The sequence below is a fragment of the Protobothrops mucrosquamatus genome, unplaced genomic scaffold, assembly GCF_001527695.2.
Source record: "Protobothrops mucrosquamatus isolate PMUCROS unplaced genomic scaffold, P.Mucros_1.0 scaffold71, whole genome shotgun sequence".
Classification (NCBI taxonomy): Eukaryota; Metazoa; Chordata; class Lepidosauria; order Squamata; family Viperidae; genus Protobothrops; species Protobothrops mucrosquamatus.
Window position 1 is genome coordinate 603,423 of NW_015386449.1, and position 24,351 is coordinate 627,773.

Sequence of the window (24,351 nt, forward strand, 5' to 3'; positions counted from 1 at the left end):
GCAATGTCGGCTGGCGACCCCCAGGGGGAGGGCCTTCTCTGTGGGTGCCCCTGCCCTCTGGAACGAACTACCCCCTGAGATTCGGACGATTCCGGATCTCCTTACCTTCCGTCGCGCCCTCAAGACATGGCTTTTCCAGCAAGCGGACCTGGCCTAGGGAGGATTTTATACTGGGTTCATTTTAAGGAATTCGAAATAATACAACTTTAAAATTTGGTTTAATTCGGTTTTACAGGGGGGGATTGTATATATGCCTTTGTTTTAAATATGTTGTGAGCCGCCCTGAGTCCCGTCGGGAGAAGGGCGGGATATAAATTAAAATAAATAAATAAATAAATAAATAAATAGAAATTTAGTACAATTCTTGCATAAAGATTTGGTCTGGATCCCTTGTGAGATACAAGTTCAGGCATCTCAGTGGTCCAGTGATTGCATAGTGAATTCTTTTCCTATGGTAGTATCTTTCTCGAAATGTTCCTTTTATTTTGAGATGACCTACTGGGACCAAGGGAAAATTAAAAACATTTAATTTTTAAACAAATCTTAAAGAAGTTGTTATTTTTAAGTATAAAATAAATAAAATTTGCATTAGAAAGATGTAAAATCTATATTTCACTACAATGGAAAACTTTTTACAGTGGTACATGTATGAATGAAATAAATATAGCAATTAAGAGGGGAAAGGGATAAAGGAAAATAGCTAATATGTAGTACTGCAAAAAAAATTGGATCCCAAATTAGTTATACTCAGGGTTTTGTAATTAGTTACTACATAAAATCACATTAATTTCTACCAATCACCGTAAGTATGGCTAATTCTGCATCCATCTCATAGTGATCTAAAATAGTTCTGATCATTTTAAACTTCTAGGAAACTGATTAATTTATGTAGGTGCATGCAAACAACTTTTAATTTGAATCTACACCAGTCTTTGTACTATCTGAAAATTTGGGAAATCTGTAGTTAAAAAAAATAATTGAACCCTTGCATTCCACGACACTGGGCCCTTTCCCTTCTTTTATTTTACTTTTCAGGACTAGGTTTTGTATAAATGTAGCAGCTAGAATTATGTGCAATGAAGATTGTCTTAGCCAGCTTTGGTGGGTTTTTTTAAACAATATATTTAAACAATTGAACATTTAGTTCTTTGGCATGTTTGCTACTGGTGTTAACTAATAATGCATGTGGTTGAAGTCTAAAATAGTGTCTCTGCATTTTTTGTGTGGCTTTCATACTAATCTGATTGATGAACACACATACGCTGAAGGGATTGGTAAATTGTCCACTGCCGATGGTAAAGCCTTCGCAGATCCTGAGGTGCTCCGAAGATTGACTTCTTCTGTCAGCTGTGCATTGGATGAAGCTGCTGCTGCACTGACCCGGATGAGAGCAGAGAACAATCACAATGCAGGACAAGTGGACAAGTATGTTTGTTTGTTTGTTTATGTGTTCAGCATGGAAAAGTATATAATAGCTCAAAGTTTAGAATATCTTGTAACTTTTGGTTTTGAGTTCAGCAACTTAGAAGGCAGCTATCTAGATTAGAATTTCAGAAGTATAACTAGAATTATAAACTGATTTAGGAGTCTCTAGATCAGTGTTTCTCAACCTTGACAATTTTAAGGCATGTGGACTTCAACTCCCAGAATTCCACAGCCAGCATTGCTAGCTGTGGAATTCTGGGAGTTGAAGTCCACATGCCTTAAAATTGTCACGGTTGAGAAACACTGCTCTAGATTATGTTTATGGTTTCAGCCTATGCAGAATATTTATTCCAGAACTCTATGCTTATCTCATAATTACAGTTGCAGGTTCTCCCACTGCCACAGTGGCAATTATGAAAAAAGATGTCATTTTTACTTACCTAATTTATTTCATCCCAACTCTTCAGTTGTTATTTCTTCTATATAATGTTTTGGGGTTTTTTGAATGCATGCATATGTGTTTTTGATATAAATTTTAAAATAAATGTACAACATTTAATTTTATTTTTCTTTTTGCAACGATGTGACAGGAACACTGTTATTAGACAGCTTTTGAAATTATACAGTAGATAGTACAATTATGCAAGAGGACAGTCATCACTATTTTGTATTTTGAAGATAATTCCACCTAGGAAAAGAAATCAATGTAGTTACTATATTTTTTTACTATTACTGGCTGCATACACTGATTAAATATCTGCTGACTTTGTTTTAACTATATTAAGCTGCTATAATCTTACAACTTTCTTTCATTCAAACATGAGAATTTGAGTAATTTGAGAGATTTATCTAAAAGTGAGGTTATAGCAGCTGGCTATTTAGCTTCTGGTTGAGCACATTTAACAAATGGAAGCTCTCCAGCTCCCTAGGAAATTGGTTATACTTCTGACCTCTTACTGTTAGAAAACTTTTTTAACATTTAATTGAAATATGCCTTTCAATAATTCAAATCCACTAAACCATATCTTGCAACTTGGAGTGATGGAGTTAATTAACATATGACATCATTTTGAGATGATTATAAAAGGCAAACAAAAATATTTTTCTCAGCCTTTTTTTTAACAGTGATACATTCCAGATTCATTCTGTTTCTCCTCATAGGACTTTGTTTCTAGTACTCTGATTATCTTTATTGCCTTCCTCTGAACCTGTTATAATTTGTCTTAATTGTGCAAGAATTGGATAAAGTGCATGGAATGGGGTCTGACCAATCTGGAATTAAAATGGAATAATAATTTCCTGTGATTTTGGAATTACATTAACATTGATTACAATAAGTAATCTTATTAAATCTGTTCATATTTACTTTCTAAATTCTTATTCTTCATTAAAGCCCCCAAGCTTAATCTTTTTGGTATATCATATATATTTTGTGTGCTTCCAAACTATATGTATTGATTAAAATATCCCCAAATTGAATATTTTATTTCCTGCTGCCATGATTAAGTTTTAGGAAGGAAGGTTCATTTCAGAAGAAGAAATTTATTGCTCAATTTTATTCTGCTTAGGTTTAGATTCGCTTTCTATTTCGCTCTCCTGGCCCTTGCATTTATTTATTTATTTGTATTCTTCTTTTATTATTTTTACAAATGGTTTAAGGCAGCGAATATATCCAACAGACCTTCTTCCTCCTATTTTCTCCACAACAACTTTGTGAGGAGTGGTGGGTTGAGAAACCCTTCCTCCTTACCTACTTCAGCTCTCACAGCTCAAATTCTTCATAATTGACTTTGCACTTTTAGAAAGAGATCAGTTAGCAAATCTGTCAACTTCTCTCCATTTTAGGAAGCATAATAAAATATTTTAAGAAAAACATGTAAATTTAAAATTTGGATTTAATAAACAACACCCTTTATTTAACCTGCTTACTAGTAACATTTGTTTTTTAAATTGTCTTATGTGCATTTGCACTGTTATTCCATTGCAAGATGTTATGTTCCCCTGAGAGGAGGAGATGAAAAAATAGTAAATTACTTTCATGAATTTAACAGAATGAGCTAGAAATAAAGCTTCCTGTTCAAATACTTTGGACTAGAATAGGGGTGTCAAACTGCCAGCCCACAGGCCGGATGCGTCATGCCGAAACCGTGCCTACCCCATTGCCGGCAATGGAAAAAAAGTCGTGATACATCGCGACACGTCACGTGATGTTGCGAGTTTGACACCCCTGGACTAGAACATTCTGAATTATGTTTTGTAGAAATATAAATCTCACATATATGATTGTTGGATAGTCTAAGTAACAGGCAAGTTCCTTTTCTTCCCCATTTAAATACTTCTTTTTTTTTCTGGAATAGTATGAAATGAGGCACAATTCTATTTTGGATGGGAAAACATTGTCTGAGCTAATAGTTGCTAGGTTACTAAGCCTTTTTTAAAGTGTTTCATTAACCAATTTCTTAAACATATCGGCTGTTCTTAAATTAAGATTAACAGTGGCTAATTTTATTACAATTTTATTTAAAATATATCTTCTAGTCGCAGTTTGGCAGAAGCTTGTTCAGATGGGGATGTAAATGCTGTTCGGAAATTGCTTGATGAAGGAAGAAGTGTAAATGAACATACAGAAGAAGGAGAGAGTTTACTTTGCTTGGCTTGTTCAGCTGGATATTATGAATTGGCACAAGTGAGTAGAGTTTGCAACATGTGTTTTAGAGTTTTGGGTGCAAATGTAACAAGATTGCTGGAGGGACAGCCACAGAAGTGCAGAATAACATCTATATTAAAGTTGCTGCATTGATTGCCAGTAGGATTTTGAATCCAATACCAAGAGCTGGTGGTTACTTTTAAAGCTATATACAAGTGCAGTTCTTGGATATATTGGACAATGACTGCTAGAATTGAACCTGCCAGTCCACACTGAATTTAGAGAAAACTTATTCAGAGCTATCCTCCTTGTGAGATACATGAGGCATGGATGAGAGGATAGGCTCTGCCACTTGGTGGAATACTCCTTCTCCAGAAGTACTTACAATCTGAAAATAAGTTAAAATCTGTATTATTTCATTCAGTCTTCAGCCCTGTTGATTGAGGGTATCTGGAGATTTTGATCATGATGTTATTTTTACATTGTTTTTGTTTTGTTTCATTTTGTCCAGTGTCCTTTGGGATTGAATGAGCTATAAGTAAGGTAGATAAATAAATCGTAACCTGATATCTGAGCAGACAAAGACTATTCTGCACAGAGCTGATGTCTTACAAGTTTTTTTTTGTAGTTAAACTTCTGATTCTTTTGAACCATTTAGAAATAGCTAAAGCTTTGAGAATAGCAGGAAAGAAATAAGACTAATATGTTTAATTTGTACAGGTGTTGCTCGCCATGCATGCAAATGTTGAAGACAGAGGGAATAAAGGAGATATAACTCCACTCATGGCAGCAGCCAGTGGAGGTTATGTGGACATTGTAAAACTGCTTCTTGTTCATTGTGCTGATGTTAATGCCCAGTCATCTACAGGTAAGGTATTATAAAATAAATGAAAAACAATTAATTTTGGGTGCAAGTCCCAGTTTCCTATTTGCAGGCTTGTATCAGATTTCTGCTACAAATAGAATCATATTTTTAAAAGTAATGCTAAACGTGAGAAATAACTTGTCATCAGTGTTTTAAAAAATAACTTCCAATAAAAGATGAAGAAGAAACGTGACGTCGCGAGTTTGACATGTCTGATCTAAAATATTTGAAAAACAACATCACACATTTTGGAAAAAGATAAATAGATCCATTGAGGTTTGTTAAATATTAAATTGGTCCAATTATGAAACATTTGAATAATTTCTGGATCTAAGAAAGAATTTTCAAGTGTAGATATGGTCATAGATTGGTTGGAACTGAGGAATATAGATGTATATTAAAATGCATTAATTGCATTTTAATTTTTCTGCCAATTCAAGTCAAAGACAGTATGTCAATGAAAAAATTGAAAATAACTTCTCAAAACATAGCAAGCTACTTTTTATTATTGGGACATTTAAATAGACTCCATATTTTTTTTCATGTAGAACTTCGAGCAAGATTGCCCTTTGTTTCTAACTAATGTTGGAATACTTCCAGCAATTTAATACCCTTCTAGAAGGTGATTTATTTAAGTTATTGATGCTATTAGAATCAGCAGGCAAATATACTGTCCTTCATTCTGAATATATATTATTTGCTCTCTCTTGATCTGTCTATGTGCAGAAAGAAAAAAATAATTAACAGTGTAAAAATACTTTGAGTTTGTACATTATACATATCCCTATTGTGATTGACTTTGAGTAAAATGTTGACTTTGACTAAGATTCACATTTCTATATAAGAAAATTTTCTAAATGTTTTTCTATAAGAACGTTTACAATATTTTTCAATCTGACCTGCATTTGTTTAAACAAAGAATTTACCACTTTATGCCTTCTAACTTGCTAACATTCCTTAATGAAAGGCAGGATTTTCATAATGTTGGAGCATAACACTTTAGACTCTAAGTTCACAAACAAGAGGGCATTACGTCCTATATTGCCTCCCCCTACAAGTTAATAAAAGTTAAATTAAATTATTTTTTCAGTTATCAAAATGCCATTTTTGTTTGACTGTTTTTTATTGTTGAATAACTCTCCTGTTATCAGTTGCAAGACTTGCGTTTCAAATATCAATAATGTCTATAACAATCAGTTCTATCTGTTGCCAGAATTCTTCTTCATTCCCTCCAATTTACAGACTTATGGAAATGCTAATCTCTAAAGATTCATGTTGTTTGGTCTTGCATCATATTGGTTATGTGCAGGACCCACTATTTTGGGAATGAAACTTTCAAAGAATCGTATAACATTCTGTCTTTCTTTCGGTCCAGATCATATTGATCTGGCTGCTCTGAGAGTGATCTTTCAGTATGTTCTGAAAGTTCATCCTCCCAATTTGGAAAGAAACCCCAGGATACCTCCTCTCCCCCCACCCCCCCCAAAAGAAACCAACCCAGAAACAGTTCTGAAGATCTGTGAAAAAGTAGACTTTGTACATTCATAGTTCTATGATTGAAAGGCCTTGTCTGCTTGATCTTTATATCTCAATTTTTCTGTTTGAAAATTGCTCAACTAGCATCATAGCATATTTGGTATTGGAAGAAAACTTGTGCTGATGTAAGCACTGGGTGGGAGACTGGTTATTATGGAATTAATTGTCCAAGATTCTCAAACTTCAGCTTGATTTAATAGCTTGACATCTTTTGAATCTACTTTATCTGTGTAGTTGCAAACTATCATGCACGACATAACTTTGGGAATTATTATTCCAAAATTGGTTGCCATAGTACCACTATAACATTGCTAGTAATTTTATATGTTTTTGTATTTATGATTTTATCATAAGGTGCCCAGAGTTGCTTTGGACACTGAGATGGGCAGCATATAAATTTAAAAAATAAAGTTTCCAAACATTGGAAGTAAATAAGCTCAGGAATATATTTTGTTGATATTAATGGGGAGAGTACTATCAAACAAGTGGATATAGAATTGTAACTTAAACATAATTTATGGCAATAAAATAATGCAAATGTTGCTAAATATACATGTTTTAAAATTGTAGGTATACAAAATACATTAAAAGTTAGATATAACTCTTGGGTCTTTCTTTTTCTTTTAGGGAACACTGCACTCACTTATGCCTGTGCTGGGGGATTTGTTGACATTGTCAAAGTCTTGTTGAAAGCAGGAGCAAATATTGAAGATCATAATGAAAATGGACATACTCCCTTAATGGAGGCGGCCAGTGCAGGTCATGTTGAGGTTGCAAGAGTACTTCTGGAATACGGTGCTGGAATCAACACTCACTCTAATGAATTCAAAGAAAGTGCCCTTACACTTGCTTGTTATAAAGGTATGAAATTTTGAAGAACTGTATATATTATAACGATACAGACATGTACATTAATTGAATCTATAACAGATTTGCAACCTTTATAAAGAAACAGCACATTAGGAATTTGGAGAGACTATTATTGCACTGCGATGATGAGCACAGTAAAAAAAAACACCTCGTCATTTACAAAAAAGAAATTAGTAGTGTTTCGTCTAGTGATACTTTCTACACCACTACTTATTTAGGTTTTTAAATTCCAAACAGAACTCTGGGCTGCAGCTTATTGTTGTTTATATTTTCTAGGAATGCCAATAGGTATGTGCAAATCCCAGAAGCATTTTGAGAAATAAAAATCATGAATGACATTATTTTTCATATAAAAAATAAAATAATAGTAAAAATGACAAATGATAGGCACCAGGTTAGCGATTCAGGAATTTGTTCAGATGGCATGATTGGATTTTTTTGGCATGGAATTTATTATAGAATATACATAGTCCTGAACATACATCATAGCACAAATACTTTGCTTGTTTGTTTAATAAGCTGCCCATCTCATGCTTGTGATCCTAGGCAGTGCACACATTTAAAAGGACCAAAAATGAAACAATACAATTAAAAACAAAACTATAATAAAAAGGGGGGGAGTGCATTCTGAACTTAAACACAATTCAACTATTTAATGGACTGCACATTTCCATAGGATCACTAGGCCCAATGGCAGAAGCGTGCTTTCAGGGACCAGTAGGGTTGACCTCCAGAAATAATACAACCCTGTTTGGGCTACTTGACAGTATTATGATCAGAAAAGTACCCCAACAAGCAATTGTTTAATAGTCATTAGGAAGACTGCTCAGTTAGGAAATCATTTCATATAATGTGTTTTATAACAGAGAATGCCTCTATCATGCTACTACTGATAAGCACTTTTCAGGATTCATTGTGGAAAATATCTTCAAGGATTTGATTCAAATTAGAAAATAGCAAAATTCATGCAAAATGTTTGTAAGACATTATATCCTACAGCTAATGATTCATTTGTTTTTTATTTTGCATTTTGAAGGTCACTTAGATATGGTTCGTTTTTTGCTTGAAGCAGGAGCTGACCAAGAGCACAAAACAGATGAGATGCACACTGCTTTAATGGAGGCTTGTATGGTAAATCTCCAATGAAACAAATTTATTTTGTTAAGGATCTATTCTCTTATCTCTTCCTCTCTGCCCCCCACCCAAGAAGACCTGATCAGAAAAGATGTTATGCAGGATAATTCTTCCGAATTGTTCATTTATCACATATATTTAGATTTAAATGTATTATCTTTCGTATTGGAGCCATGGTGGCACAGTGGCTAGCAGTCAGTATTGCAGGCTAATTCAGCTCACAGTCAGGAGTTTGAGCCACACTGGCTCAAGGTTGACTCAACCTTCCATCCTTCCGAGGTTGGTAAAATGAGGACCCAGATTGTTGACTCTGAAACTGCTTAGAGAAGGCTGTAAAGCACTATGAAGCTGTTAATAAGTCTAAATACTATTGCTGTTACTATCTCTAGGAGCATATAGTGTTAACACTATTGCTATTTTTCTTAGAATGATATATACATGAAAAGCTTATGCAGGCTGTCACTTACACTATAAACAGTAGTTTTTAGGCACAGTGAATAGGATCGTTTTTACTTGAAAGGCTGTAAAAGTGAAGCACATCTCCCTGTTCCGAGAGAATGAAAAGAAACAGCATAAATGTGACAACTGCAATCCAGCATTTACTGTATGAAAGATGAATCTAAGTTCTCCTTTCTCCCTTCCAATCAATAGATGGGATATGGGGTTGAAGAATGTCCAACATCATCAAAGGACAAATCAGAGAATTTTACTTTAAAAAAACCACTCCTCAAACTTTGACCTCCTGGATACCAAGCCCATGAGGCGGCATGAAGGGATCCAGATATTGGCTACATCAGAAACAATCCATATTTTTTTGGGGGGGGAATTGTCCTTAGGGACAGTCATAGCTTCTGAGCAAGGATGGGAGAGAACGGAAAAAATAGAAGAAATTGTATTTCTGTATTAGAGGCTTTTTTTTAAAATGGGAAAATTAGCTTGTGAAACAATTCTAAATACTCTTTAAAATAGTTAACGTAAAAACATTGATCTACCGTATATTTTTAAATTATGCAATAGTGTTTTTCTTCACTAATAAAAAGTAATATATTTATGATTATTAACTAAATATGATTTGTTTGTTGTGGAGGGTTGGTTTTGTTTTTATTTGTTTTCCAGAAATGTTACTTCTTGAATAGTTCCTGATATGTTTCTGGCACAATGTGAATCCCTAGGTTGCCACCAAAATGGATTCTGTCAGGGAGGTTATTGCAGAATGTCATAGGAAAAAAGAAGTAAAATGTTTTGTTTCTCTTGCTAAGTCTTAAATTTTCATTAAATACCCATGCAAAAATACATTACTGTTTTACTGGAGAAGTGGTTCACAAATTATGTTTGCAATTATGATTGAGTATAGTCTTTTTCATTCAGATTATATAGAACAGTTCCTTGGAAGGATATTTATGTCATCTTTTAATTTTTCTTAATAGGATGGGCATGTAGAAGTAGCTCGTCTATTGCTTGACAGTGGTGCTCAAGTGAACATGCCTGCTGATTCATTTGAATCTCCACTAACACTTGCTGCTTGTGGTGGTCATGTGGAATTAGCAGCTCTGTTGATAGAAAGAGGAGCAAATCTTGAGGAAGTTAATGATGAAGGATATACGCCATTGATGGAAGCTGCAAGGGAAGGGCATGAGGAGATGGTGGCTCTACTACTAGCACAAGGTAAGAGAAGATGACCTCAGGTATAGTTAATATTTTTTCTGCATCTCATTTTCAGTTTTTTAAGAAGAAATATAGCTAGCAAAATATTTTTGTTGCTAATACTGTATGGAAGATACTTGCTCCACTTGAAATATAACTTTCATGATATTTTTAAATTTTCTTTTATTCTGGCTTTTACCATTTTTACAAACAACGTAAGGTGGTGAACGTAATATTCCTTCCTAAATTTCCCATTGCCATTTGTATGTATGTGGGTGTAAAATTACAGCTTAATGCATAGTCTGAATCCAACTATAAGGTAGTATAGTAGTACTGAAATACAGGTAGAACTGAATAAGCTATTTGCATGGACAGTTATTTGAGATTGATTCATTTTGTTAATTATAGTTAAGCTTAACCAGTGCATCTGATAAATTCAGGCTGACAGCAGTGTTATACTATGATTTAATTTCTAAGCTGTTCAAACTTCCGCCAATAATATTAACTTATAAATACTGTCAGAACCCTATCTTTCTATGGGCATGGGTTTTCTTATCCTTTTCGGGTTCTGCCATACTCCGGGGAGGGAGGAGGAAGCTTGGGGTGCTGATGTGTATTTCCTGCTCTATCCTCTTTGATGTTTCACTAACGGGGTGAGAATGGAATGTGCCTGCCTTATCTCCGGCTGCGGAAGAAATGGTGCAGACACCTAATAGCCTTGGAAACGTCGCCTTATCATTCTGTTCCCACAGCGTTTTCATACCTGCAGATTGGCCTGTTTGAACTGTCTGAATGGACAGTTGGGGTGGGGTTACTATGGACACTTTTGATTACTTGATTCGTGTGGGAAACCCTTAGATCCTACCTTCTATTCCTGCTGTCAACATCTTTGAATAAAAGTTCCTTTTGAAATAATGCTGTTTCAAGAGTTCTAATTTCTTGGGAGGACTGATTGAGGCAGGTCCTTACATTAGGCAGAATCTGCCAAGTGATCAACCCAGAGGGAAAATCCGTACCGTGGGGACCATGCAAAAGATGTCGAACCACGGCAGTGAGAGAGGAGAAGGCAACCTTGTTGGGGAAGCTCCCCCCCAGACTGGCCTGAGCAAGAGCAGCTTGAACTCCTCTGGTTCATCCAATGAGGCCATGACCAGAGAAAGTCGGGAGAAACCAAGATGGTCGAAGGGCATTGGAAAGAAAGAAGACTTGTCACTCAACCTCAGCGAGGAGGATGACAAGAGACCAGCCTGATCCGACCACTTCCTCAAGCAAGCCATCAACTTGATGGTGGAAACTTTCAAGTCCCTAAAAGAGGAGGAGGAAGACCCATGCCCGGGCTTGATAGCCGTTATGATGGTGGAAGAGGAGTGCTGGGAGAGAGAGTTGGCAAAACCAGGCCCCTCTACCAGCATGTCGAAGGCTGTGGAAGCCATGGCAGCGGCTGCCACCCCAGCACAAACCATCCCAACTGTGGGAGACGGGCACCGGGCCAGGCGGAGGAGAACCCACCGTCCCGGCCGAAAATTCCCACCCTTGGGAACGACAGGACGCCTCAACAGCTGAGTTTTTTCCTAGCCCGTGTTCTGAGCTACATGGAGGAATATAGCCGAGATATCCCCAGCGGCAATGCACGGGTGAGGACCGTGGCCCTGGAGGGAGCAGCTGTTCGATGAATGGTGACCCTACACACCACCCACGGTCCTGAGCTGCGGAACTTCAACCACTTCATGGCTGCTCTGAGGAGGAGGTTCAAGGATTCTTTAGCCGACTGGAAGGCTAGGAAACACATCAAAACGGTGAGGCAAGGTCATTGCCCAGTAGCCGAGTATATGGAGGAGTTTAGAGACCTGGCAAGCTGACTCAACTGGCTGGAGAATGTCCTAGTAAGCCATTTCAAAGACGGGCTGAATGACGACCTGTACCATGCCTCTGTATCTCTAGAAGAGATCTAGACTGACTCCACGACTAGTATATACTAGCTGAAGAAGCCAAGATTGACCAAGCCTGAAGGCAGTGACGTCTGGGGCGAACCTGAAGACGCTCCCTCTTGGGGAAAACGAGATGCAGCGAGGCCACCCTCCGCAATGCCATGCTCAAACGGCTTGCTTCAAGCGCAGCAAGAAGGGGCACTGAGCTGCAAAATGTCGCTCGAAGACTCCCGTGCGAAAACTCGACCGGGCTAGTGGAGGGAAGCCTGGGAAGACTCCGCAGCGACCGAAAGAGACCACCATGAAGAGTGCTGAGGTCGTCAAGGTCCAACCCTGTGGAATCCCAGGGGAAGGAACTCCAGCTCCAGTTGGAAAACCACCTGAATCCTCTGACAGCAATTTGGAAGATGAACCCCTGATAAGTGAACCCATCGCGCCCCTTACCAGAACCATAGAACTGTTGAGAACTGCCGAGGGAGGTAACCCTGAAGGTCCTAGTGGACTTGGTTTGCACCTGGTGCCTCATAAACCCAGCCCTACGTTAGGAATCCCAGTGAGGAGGCTGAAGAAGCCAATTTCATTTGGCCAGTTAGATGGGTCCATCGCAGGAGGGATCCCAGCCACCCTTGTTACCCAGCCAATCCAGCTCATGATGGGGGATCACACAGAAACTTTGATTTTTATAGTGACCCCAGGCATGGAATGGCCCCTAATCTTGGGGATGACGTGGTTGAGGAAGTGGAACCCAAGGGTGGACTGGAGGACCGGAGAGTTGAGGTTTCCAAAGCAAAAGTCCACCACCTGGGAAGGAGGTAGAAAGACAAAGAGAAAAGGGACCCCAGAGGTAGTAGCAGTGGCGAAAGATCGGGGGTTGGAAGCAGTACCCGAGGAATAGTGGGATCTAGCTGAGGTGTTCAGCAAAGAGCAATCCAACGAACTACCCCCCCCATCGGCCCACAGACTGTGCCATCAAAATCCTACCAAGGGCCAAATTACCTAAGCCAAAAATGGATTCGATGACACACAAAGAACTAGAAGAATTGCAGAAATTCATATTAAAAGATTAGTGCAGGGTTTCATACAGCCGGCAAGACCGAAAACGGCAGCTCCAGGAGAGGAAAGACGGGTCTCTTCGCCTCTGTGTGGATTACAGGTCCTTGAACACAGTGAGCGAAAACAATATCTACCCCCTGCCACTAATGAAAGATATGCTGGCCCATCTGGCAAAGGGGAAAATATTCTCAAAATTAGACCTAAGAGAGGCGTATTACCGGGTTAGGATTAAAAAGGGGACGAATGGAAGATGGCATTTAACGGCCCCATGGGCTGCTTCCAATTTAGAGTACTCCTGTTTGAACCACAGGGAGCACCAGCAGTCTTCATGCAACTGATTAATGAGGTCCTCCAGGAACACCTCTACAAGGGGGTCCTTGTGTACCTGGATGACATCTTAATTTTCACCGAGACGAGGGAGGAGCATGTAAAACTAGTCAGGGCGATGCTGAATAAATTGCGGGCCGCTCGACTCTACGCCAAGCTGTCAAAGTGTGAATTCCATAAAGAAAAAATTGACTATTTAGGAAACAACATATCTCAGAAATGGACCCAGAGAAAGTCAGGCCAGTGCTGGAATGGGCACTGCCACGCACAAGAAACAATTACAAAGTTTCCTGGAGTTCGCTAATTTCTACTGTCAATTCATCCCCTCTTTTGCCTAGATCGCGCTTCCCACTACAAATTTGCTAAAAACAAGAGGGGAGGAAAAACCAAAATCTAGCCAACCATTAAAATGGACCATGGAATGTCAAGCCACATTCGAAAAGCTGAAAAGACTTTTTCCAGCTGAGCCTGTCCTGAAACACCCAGACACAGAGAAGCCTTTTGTCATACAATCAGATGTAAGCAATGTAGCAGTAGGTGCACTGCTGCTCCAGGAAAATCAAGAGGGCAAACTGCAGCCTTGTGCTTATACATCCAGAAAACTCACAGAGACAGAACTGAGGTGGGCAGTGTGGGAGAAGGAAGCCTATGCAATGTGCTGGGCCCTTCTCACATCCCCTTCCTTCAAGAACCTTGAAGCCTTAAAAACCCCAAGAAAATTGTCACCAAAACAAGCGAGGTGGTCTCAACATTTCCACTGATTCAACTTCACTATCAAATACTTACCTGGGGGAAACAATTTCTTGGCGGACACTTTATCAAGGTTGCCACAGTATAACAGTACCAAAACAGAAGTAGTAGATCCCCTCATGCCATCTAAACAATTAGCGGCCCCATTAACCACATGCTTGCAAGAAAAGAAACCGAAGCCCCTGGACGGTGAAGCAGGAGCGGAGTTTAGACAGGCTGTGGAAACGGATGAATGGTTCCCAAGTCACAAAAATCTCTGCTCGTTGAATGATGGACTGCCCTAGGTGGGGGAAAAACTATATGTGCCCAAAGCCCAGAGACTGAAATTTATGCAACTATGTCACGACTCAAAGATGGCTGGACATTTTTGGTTTGTAAAAACACTCCATATATTAAAGAGGCAATTTAGGTGGCCATCCATAAAGAAAGACATTGAAAGCTATGAGGCTAGCTGCCCCATCTGTGCGGTAGTAAAATGGAGACAGGGCAAAAAACTGGGACTATTAGAGGCGATAGCAAGCCCATCAGCACCTTGGCTGGAAATTTCCATGGACTTTATAGTGGAGTTGCCAGAGAGAGCAGGGAACGTGGTCATTTGGGTGGTAACTAACCTGTTCTCTAAACAGATGCATTTCATCCTGTGCTCTAGCCAAGATGTTTGTACAACATGAGTACCGATTACATGGGGCTCCGCAACGCATAATCTCAGACAGGGAGGTGCAATTCACTTCAGAGTTCTGGAGGGCGTTTTTGGACCTCCTGGGGACTGCCCAGGGCCTGTCATCTAGTCATCATCCACAAACGAATGGTGGGACAGAACATTCGAACTCAGTATTGGAACAGTACTTAAGATGTTTTATTAATTATCAACAAGACAATTGGACCGATCTACTTCCTTTTGCAGAAGTGGCTTACAACAATGCCGCTCACTCCAGCACAGGCTACACCCCATTCCAAGTGGCAACAAGACAAAGTTTCAACCCAATGCCCGAACTGCCAGTCAACGAACCCACCATCCCCTCCCTAAAGAATGGATCACACAAGTTCAAAATACATGGCCAGTAGTGAGAAAAACATTAGACAAGGCTAGGGAAGCATATAAAGTGCAAGCAGATAAGAAGCAGGTTGAACCTAAGCCATTTAAAGTGGGAGAGAAAGTATACTTATCCACAAAATACTTAAAATCATTGCAGCCATCAAAGAAAGTAGGACCAAAATTTGTAGGACCGTTCCCCATAAAAAGAATCATCTATGGTAACCGTAGAATTAGACCTCCCAAAAACATTGAGACAAGTTCACCCGGTCTTCAATTGTAGCCTGCTTAAATGTGAGTTGAACTCACCTCTAAGGCCAGCTGCGGTTCCTCCTCCCCCACCTATTATGGTAGAGGGAGAACAGTATTTTGATATCAGAGAAATCCTATATTCCAGGAAACATCATGGGTCCACCCAATACCTGATGGCCTGGAAGAATCTCCCCTCTTCTCAAAATGAGTGGGTCCATAAACGACATGTCAGAACCCCTAGGTTGTTAAAAAAAGTTTCACTCCCAGTACCCTGACAAACCCGACTAATCTATTTGTAATTTTCCCTCCCTATTGTTGTTTTATTTTTCTCCAGGTGGATCTCTAATTTTGGGGGGGCAGCATGTCAGAACCCTATCTTTCTATGGGCATGGGTTTTCTTATCCTTTTCAGGTTCTGCCATACTCCGGGGAGGGAAGGGGAAGCTTGGGGTGCTGATGTGTATTTCCTTTCCTTTATTTTCTGCTCTATCCCCTTTGATGTTTATCTAACGGGATGAGAATGGAATGTGCCTCTGGCCATCTGCCTTATCTTCAGCCACGGAAGAAATGGCGCAGACACGTAACAGCCTTAGAAGCGGCGCCTTATCATTCTATTCCCATGACGCTTTCACACCTGGGAATTGGCCTGTTTGAACCGCCCGGATGGACAGTTGGGTTGGGTTACTATGGACACTTTTGATTACTTGATTCGCGTGGGAAACCCTCAGATCCTGCCTTCTATTCCTGCTGTCAACATCTTCCAATAAAAGTTCCTTTTGAAATGATGCCGTTTCAAGAGTTCTGCTTTCTTGGGAGGACTGATTGAGGCGGGTCCTTACAAATACTTTTTATTTGTAGTTTAAAGCCTAATACCTTATCACACTGCCATCCAGAAGCTTGAATTAAAATGGCTATTAACTTTGCATAGAGATAAGAGATGGTCAGATATGAGGGCAAAAACATTTGTGTGGCAACAGTTTCTATATAAATGTGGGCTAGAAAAAGTAAATACAGAAGGAAAAACATTGGGACTCATTCAGTTGAAATGGAAATGCACCAGAAACGTACGCACTTCTGATTAAATTGTGTATACCATTCTTGCCCGTTGTGCCTTTCCTTACACTGAATGGATTGGCATATGTCTGATCAGTGCTGCATGCACTGTTCTGTTTGAAGGAATTATGGATTAGCAAAAGAGAAGGGTCTCTAGACGATTCTTTGCTTTGGTAACTGAGATTTTAAGGACGGTAAGGCAATTGGCACCTAGGTTGATGATAACAATTTAAAATAGAGATATGCTTGTGGGCTGGATGTGGCCTGCCATTTGAAGTTATCTGTGTTGTAGTCCCAAAGAGAAATATTATATCCACTTTGCCCATTGTGGTCCTAAAAATGAAGGGCAGTTACCTCAGCATGGACAGAGCAACAAGTCCTTTATCTATTTTTTAATTTATTAAAGTTTGATGTTTCCCATTTCCCTATAAAGTGACCTTTAGCTATGATTAACGAGTGTGAGCTCTGAGGTGGAGAAGGAAGAGGAAAATGCATCAGTGGTCATTCTTGGTGTGCAACTCGATTGAGGGGGTAGAACCAAGCAAAAGGCAGAAACCCACCTCCACCCAGTTTCCCCCTTCATAATCTCTGCATGCCCATTTCCCTCCTTTCCCTCCTTCTGCCTGGAAAATGGAGCAGGAGGAGGTAGCAGTCTCTGGCCAGTATATCTCTGATTGCTGCTTTAAGATTTAAAACTTCTCTGGTATACCTCCTTGTTTAAAACATTATACACATAGACAAACTACACATCCTAATACTTATAGCCACTGCTAAAGAAATAAAGAAATGGAATACAAGTGTTTTTATTAATTATTTTTAAAAATTATATAATTATTGTTGTTTCATAGGTGCTAATATAAATGCACAGACAGAAGAGACACAGGAAACAGCTCTAACTTTGGCATGCTGTGGAGGATTTTCAGAAGTAGCTGATTTTCTCATTAAGGCAGGAGCTGACATAGAACTTGGTTGTTCTACACCTTTGATGGAAGCAGCACAAGAGGGCCACTTAGAGCTGGTGAAATACTTACTAGCAGCAGGTATGTTTGTAGGTACAATTCAAAGTCTTAAGGAACAATAACTTTATGACCTGGTTCAGTTTTATGGTTAGCACTATTACTGGCATATATCCATAACAAGGCATGAGATGGGCACCACATAAATCAGATAAAACAATAAAATAAAATAATATAATAGCTGTCCTATTATGGAAGTAAGAATTTGGGCTTCATTAAATCAACTGGTGGCAGCAACAACAGTATATATTTAAGTTTTTTTGGCTTGAAATTACTTCAGGATTGCACAGTAAAACTACAAAAGAGTTGGATTAGGATCTATTGATGGGGAGCGGTGAGAATTTAAGTGATTATGGACATTTTCATTCTTAAGGTTTTTATTTTTCTTTAATCTTAACCATTTTAAAAATGCCAAGTAAAAGATCTGCTCTGTGGAAAGGACTCTTTGAATTCAAAAGGGACACTCACTTAACGATGACCTCCAAAAAAGTCAGTTATGGCCTTAAATTAGAACTTAAGAGTGTCACCCCATTCCCATGGTCCTGTGGTCACAATTTGGGCACTTGGCATCCGGCTAGTATTTATAATCCATTGTAGCATCCTGCAGTCATCTGATCATGATTTGCAACTCTTTTGCCAGTTTCTGGCAAAAAAAATGCCATTGGTTAAACTGGATTCCCACTTATGACCACATGATTAGAGTTACAATCTCATGGCCCAACTTAACGATCATGGTAAAAATTGTTGTAAAATTGGGTATGGTCACATGATGACTCAATTGTACGACTGCAATGACTTTGACAGAAATTCCAGTCCCAATTGTGATTGTAAATCAAGGATTACCTCTATGTATAATCAAGTTGTTTTCAACTAGGTAAACTGATACAGCACCATAAAAACTTTTCATCCAAATAATACTTCTGAAGAATACTTTTCCAAGAAAAGCAATACACAATGGATGAATTGGAACAAAATGTTACAAGGGTGTTTAGATAAACTAATACTGAATAACTTTTCCTTTGGTCTCGTTGGTTTTCCAGTATAACAACAAATATTTTTATTAGATCATACGTTTATAAAGATCACCGTGGTAGAACCACTGGAAAGTATTTCTGTTTACATATCTGTCTGCTTAATGTTTCCAAAGTTTTTCTGGTAATTTTTATTCTATAATAATGTTTAGTGGGATTGAGAAATCATACATATATAATACGTTACAAGAATATCCAGTAGTAATGTTTAATATGCAGTCTACTATTAGTTATAATGTAAAAATGTTTTTATGATCTGACAAATGGGGTTTTTTTTTCAAGTGGAACTTCTTACGTGTATCCGAATCATTTTAGTACATTCTAGATGAAAACATATTGGCAAGCATTTTTTTATTTATAGTTCCTAAATACATTCTGATAGCAGTTTATTGATTTTCATCAGGTGCTAATGTCCATGCTACAACTGCAACAGGAGACACTGCTTTGACTTATGCCTGTGAAAATGGACATACTGATGTTGCAGATGTTCTACTTCAAGCTGGTGCAGATTTAGTAAGATTTTAACATGTCTTCAAAATATTTTCAGTTAGTTTAATTTCCTGCCGTTGCTCACATTTCTTTGCAAATGATACACAGAATAGATGCGGTATAAATTACATTGTTATCTACAAGAGCAAATGTAATATAACCATAGATTAACAACCTATATTTTGCTGTGCCTTAATTTATCCCACAATATTCCACCAAATACATCATCATTTTGTAATCATTGTATCAATTTTCAAAATAGTATTGCTTTAGTCATGTGCTACTTATGGGTGTGTTTTTTTCATTTTCTCATGCCTTGCATAAACAAATCAACAGCACATCTTTTATTGACTAAAGTACTGTCTTGTTCCACCTCTTATCCATGTATAGATAAATCCACTTTTCCTTGACATTGTTACTTTGTTTGTTGGTATAGATTCAACAATAGTTAAGATTCAATCAAGATAGCAGTTTTCTCTGTACTTGATACTATCAAGTGGCTCAGAGGACAAGAATATATATTTTTTAATAAACCCTAGATTTTAGGGATTGGAAGGCTTCCCTTTTGCTTCTTGATGCTATCTTTTCTTCTGTTTCCAAATACTTGGAAACAAGTTTTTGCTAGGTCAGTCTCTTTGAAAACACTTGAAACAAAATGAAACATTGAGATGACAGCTGAGAAAATCTGAATGCAACATGTACTTCAAGAAGACTCAGATTATTATTGGTCTTACTGGGTTCGAGGCATAAAATAGATAAACAAGGATTATTTTTACAATTGTAGCTTCTCTTCCTTCTTCTAAAATTTGCTTCTCCACAAACCTAGCTTTAAGATCAGTGTCCTATTTAAAAGATATCCCCTGGATAGAGTAGACAGTTTCCTGTGTCTTTTGAAAAATGAAAAATTAGGAATTTTCCCTAGAAAAGAAGTTCTGTCATGAACCAATTTTTTACATACACCATTGTGTTGAATTAAGTCTTTTGTTTAGAATGAGACTTTCTATGGCAGAATTAAGTGATTATTACTGCAAAGGGTTAAAGATCATACTGGAAAACAGTAAATATTTTAAGCTCATAGTGGGATATTTGTTAGTCTGGTTATACTTTTTGATTTTTTTTAAAAAAAAAATAGGAACATGAATCTGAAGGTGGAAGGACACCATTAATGAAGGCTGCAAGAGCTGGTCATCTATGCACTGTACAATTTCTTATTAGTAAAGGTTAGTAGTAATGTGAACTGAGGAATTGCTTAATATATTTAAAGTTTGTAAATTTTTATTTATTATATTTAAATATGAGGTTACTGTTTCATTTTGGTGTTCATTTGAGATAAGTTTAATTTGCTATTTCATGAATGTTACTTGATTATATTAAACTGCACTTTCTTAGTATTTCTCTTAACAAATCAGTAACATATAGCAGTCTTACAATCACTGTATAAATATAGTATGCAATTGAAAGAAAATACTTCCCTAAGGCAATAGATTGGCTGAATGCATATTATTACAGGAGTTTCCATAAGTGTTTGTGAAAATGTAACAGTTTTGTAATTGGAAATAATTGTTCCAAAATGCCCACCTAGATTAAATCTAGAAAGAAGCCATTTCTAATCTGGTAATTATACAATAACTTTGCTCTCTCCTAAACAGCTCTGAAAATACTTCAGAATCAGAGGAACTTACTGAATTAGATCAACTAAGGTGCCAAAATCAGAAAAGGATTTATTTATAAAAATAAAAAAGAAGACATAATCTAAAAACAGACAATCCAATTATCCATATTTTTTTCTCTGGATCTAGCCTGCTCTGTGTAAAACTAATAAAAAATTTTCCCACTAAAATGTTATTTCAAAATCCCTTCCTTCCTTCCTATTGTTTTATTTCCAAAAGTAATGATTTTCTGTAAACAAAATAGTTTTAAATCTGAATGCTAAATAGAGATTACATGCACTAATTATTAATTAGAACTTTCATTTAATTGTATCTTCTGTCATAGGTGCCAATGTTAATCGGGCTACAGCTAATAACGATCATACAGTGGTATCATTGGCATGCGCTGGTGGCCATCTTGCTGTTGTTGAACTACTACTAGCTCATGGTGCCGATCCCACTCATCGTCTTAAGGTACTCCAAGTAACTCAGTTTATTATTAAATTTATTAAATATTAGTAATTGTCTAGATAAAGAATTCTAAAATATTTTAATTATCACTGATTTGATAATATAATATTGAGAATCTGATGCTACAGTTTTCAATACTACTTATTTTATATTTTCTTCTCAAATTTATATCTTAGGATGGCTCAACTATGCTCATTGAAGCTGCCAAGGGTGGTCACACAAATGTTGTTTCCTACTTACTGGATTACCCAAATAATGTTCTGTCGGTTCCAACTACAGACATGACACAACTTACACCACCATCTCAGGATCAGTCTCAGGTCAGTTTTTAACTTTATCACTTGAAAACAGCCTTTCCCATTTACAGATTGAGATTAATAAAAGTATAAGTTTAAGTAAAAATCAATTAAATAAATTGAACTCAGTTAATTCCTGGATATTTCCTGCAATTTCTTATATCTATTGACTGGAAAGAATTTGAGCCAGGGTACTGTATATGTGTCCACATGTTTTGTTTAAAATCTGTATTTTAACTATAGGGACATTGGAGAGCCAGCATAGAAGTAAAAGTAAAATAGGTATATAAATATAAAAATGCAAATGGAGTACAAAAAAATACATTATATATGTATTACATCATAAATCACAATTTAGCACAGTTCAGTTTAGCAGACTGGATTAAACAGACAAAATCTATATGCTATTTTATGAACCCATAAGACTGTTTTTATGAATATATAGAATCCTGTTTTAGTATAATGGATTTCCAAATAGTGAATGCTCCTTTCCCCAACATTAAAATGAAGGATTGTTATAATGGTAACTGAAGGCATTGATAATTAATGCAAAGATCTTCAACAATCTTCTTTCCTTTACTAGCTTCTCTTCTTTTATGATACAAGTTCAATATTGCATCCTGATTATAGAATATATAGCTGAGATCAGGGGTAGGCAACCTCTACAATTTTATAACCTGTGACAACCTCAGGAATTATGGGAATTGAAGTCCACAAATCATAAAAGTTTCAATAGTTTCCCACCCTAGCCTAGATGATCACTGCATAATTGTTAAAAGTCAGCTCTATTATTAAGAACATTTAAAGTTGGGATCAAATTATCTTATTTAGCAGCAAATAATATATATTAATATATAATAGATGTTGCAGTGAAAGATAAGTAAAATCATAAAGAAATATTTAGACATATCCATGCTTTGGAAATCAAAGAGGAATAAAATATATTGACTTAATCTTCACTTTGTATTTAGGATTGTGATGGCCATCTTCATTTTATTTAAGTTGTCCCTTTATGTAACAATGATTGTTTGTACTCTCCCTCCTCAGTTGATAGAAACATAAAAAACATTTTAATGCTACTTCACAATTTCTTTTTAAAAACCCTATTTCTCTCACAGTATGTTAGGCATTGTGTTATAATATAAGAAATAATGAATGAGAAAAAAATGTAGTGGTAGCTTATACAAAGACAAATGGAACAACGTTTATGACAGAAGTGAAGTGATGGAATGATTTTAGTCTAACCGCTAAACAGAGTTACATGAATAATACAAGTAAACACAGAACTTTAAGGCAGATTAAGACTGTTCTAAACGTATTGGAATAATGTATAGATTACAATTTATCATTGACATGTTGGTTTTCTCTTGAGTTGATTTTACAGGTTCCACGTGTACCAATGCATGCACTTGCCATGGTTGTACCTCCCCAGGAACCCGACAGAGCTCCTCAAGAAAATCCCCCTCCACTTTTGACTCTCCCAAAAGGTTAGTAAATTATCTTTCTTACAATTTATGGCATGTTAACATTATGATTTGGGCATTTAAGGGATGAATGTACATCTATTTGAAAGTACACTATACAAGTTTATCTTAACCATTAATAATAGAATGTATTGAAAACATAATGGCAGGATCCATACTTTAAATTATACTAGCTAGGGACATTGGTAAATTAATCTATATTTCACTGCATAGATTTAGATTTTAGAGGATTTACGGGTTTGTTTAAAGAATTTGTTCTACCATCTGTAATGATCAAAATAATGCAGTATACATCAAATGAAGTGTATTAGTAAAAAAAGTGAAATGAAATCTGAGATCTGGCATGATATATAAAATCACTTTCTACAACAGTAAATGAAAACTAGAATGTTTAACATGTATAAACAAAATGTGATGTGATGTGCAAATATGGGTTTAAGAGTACAGGACTAATAGTGGATAGATGGGGTTGAATAATCTGGAAGTGTCTTTTAAGCATTTTAAGTAAAAGCTGTTAATAAAATATGAAAAAAATTCTCTTTATGTATTATTTAAATTCATATAATGTTTTTCTTAAATGTTCAGAATATTTGGCCAAGATAGCCATACCTGTGTATTCTATGCTTGAATTCTGCAATCATTTTTTTTTCAAAGAAAAAATATATTTTGATTATGTAAACCCAGCATATTTCAATTATTTATTAAATCAGTTTTATATGCTTTTTCCTATTGTAATACAAATACAAATTGGGAGGGGGGACACTACTTAATTACCTGAGTATGTGCATTATTAACAACAATCACATGACTCTGAGTGAGCAGTTGTAATAAATTAATAACAGGAATATTTAGCTTTAGAAACATGAGTAGATACTACTCATAATCCTAAATATTACTTTTTTACATGAGTTCTAGAAATCTAATGAAAATTAGTGAAGAAATATGATCTTTCCTAAAATGGAAAGGCTGCAACCAGTGCATACCCTATTCTGTATGTAAATTTATAACTCACACAGTATCTGATGTTGTTGCCAATCTGCAGATTAGTTTGGGCCTATAGGAGCAATTAATATTGAGAGAGCAGTGGTTTAAGAAGATTATGTGAGCTTCCTGCTTGACTTCTATCTCAATCACTATGCTGCTGAATTTAAAAAAAAACATTCTAGCAGGTTGTGTTAATAATTTGGACAAATGAGGACTGTGTTCATTCACTATTGATTACCTGCAGCACTGATACATAGTACTATAAAGCACTGCAATGACATGTAAAGTGACATGAGCACCTACCTGCTGCATCTTAAAGCATCTATGGCTTTTATGGGCAAACATGCATTTGGTTTAAGGCGGTCCAGGCAAGTGCTATATTTATATTACCACAGGCTGCAGAACTCCCTTCCCC

General features: G+C 36.9%; 1 protein-coding gene across 1 annotated transcript in view; it reads left to right on the forward strand.

Annotated features, from left to right (window-relative positions):
- LOC107284146 (ankyrin repeat and KH domain-containing protein 1) overlaps window positions 1-24,351 on the forward strand; it is a 112,280-nt gene that overhangs the window by 22,232 nt on the left and 65,697 nt on the right. Inside the window, exons 3-14 of the mRNA XM_029283379.1 lie at window positions 1,269-1,425; window positions 3,964-4,111; window positions 4,793-4,940; window positions 7,101-7,334; window positions 8,380-8,474; window positions 9,905-10,142; window positions 17,365-17,556; window positions 18,967-19,076; window positions 20,185-20,272; window positions 21,048-21,175; window positions 21,349-21,492; window positions 22,853-22,955. Of these exons, the coding sequence (XP_029139212.1) occupies window positions 1,269-1,425; window positions 3,964-4,111; window positions 4,793-4,940; window positions 7,101-7,334; window positions 8,380-8,474; window positions 9,905-10,142; window positions 17,365-17,556; window positions 18,967-19,076; window positions 20,185-20,272; window positions 21,048-21,175; window positions 21,349-21,492; window positions 22,853-22,955 (1,785 nt within the window). The remainder of the gene's footprint in view (window positions 1-1,268; window positions 1,426-3,963; window positions 4,112-4,792; window positions 4,941-7,100; window positions 7,335-8,379; window positions 8,475-9,904; window positions 10,143-17,364; window positions 17,557-18,966; window positions 19,077-20,184; window positions 20,273-21,047; window positions 21,176-21,348; window positions 21,493-22,852; window positions 22,956-24,351) is intronic.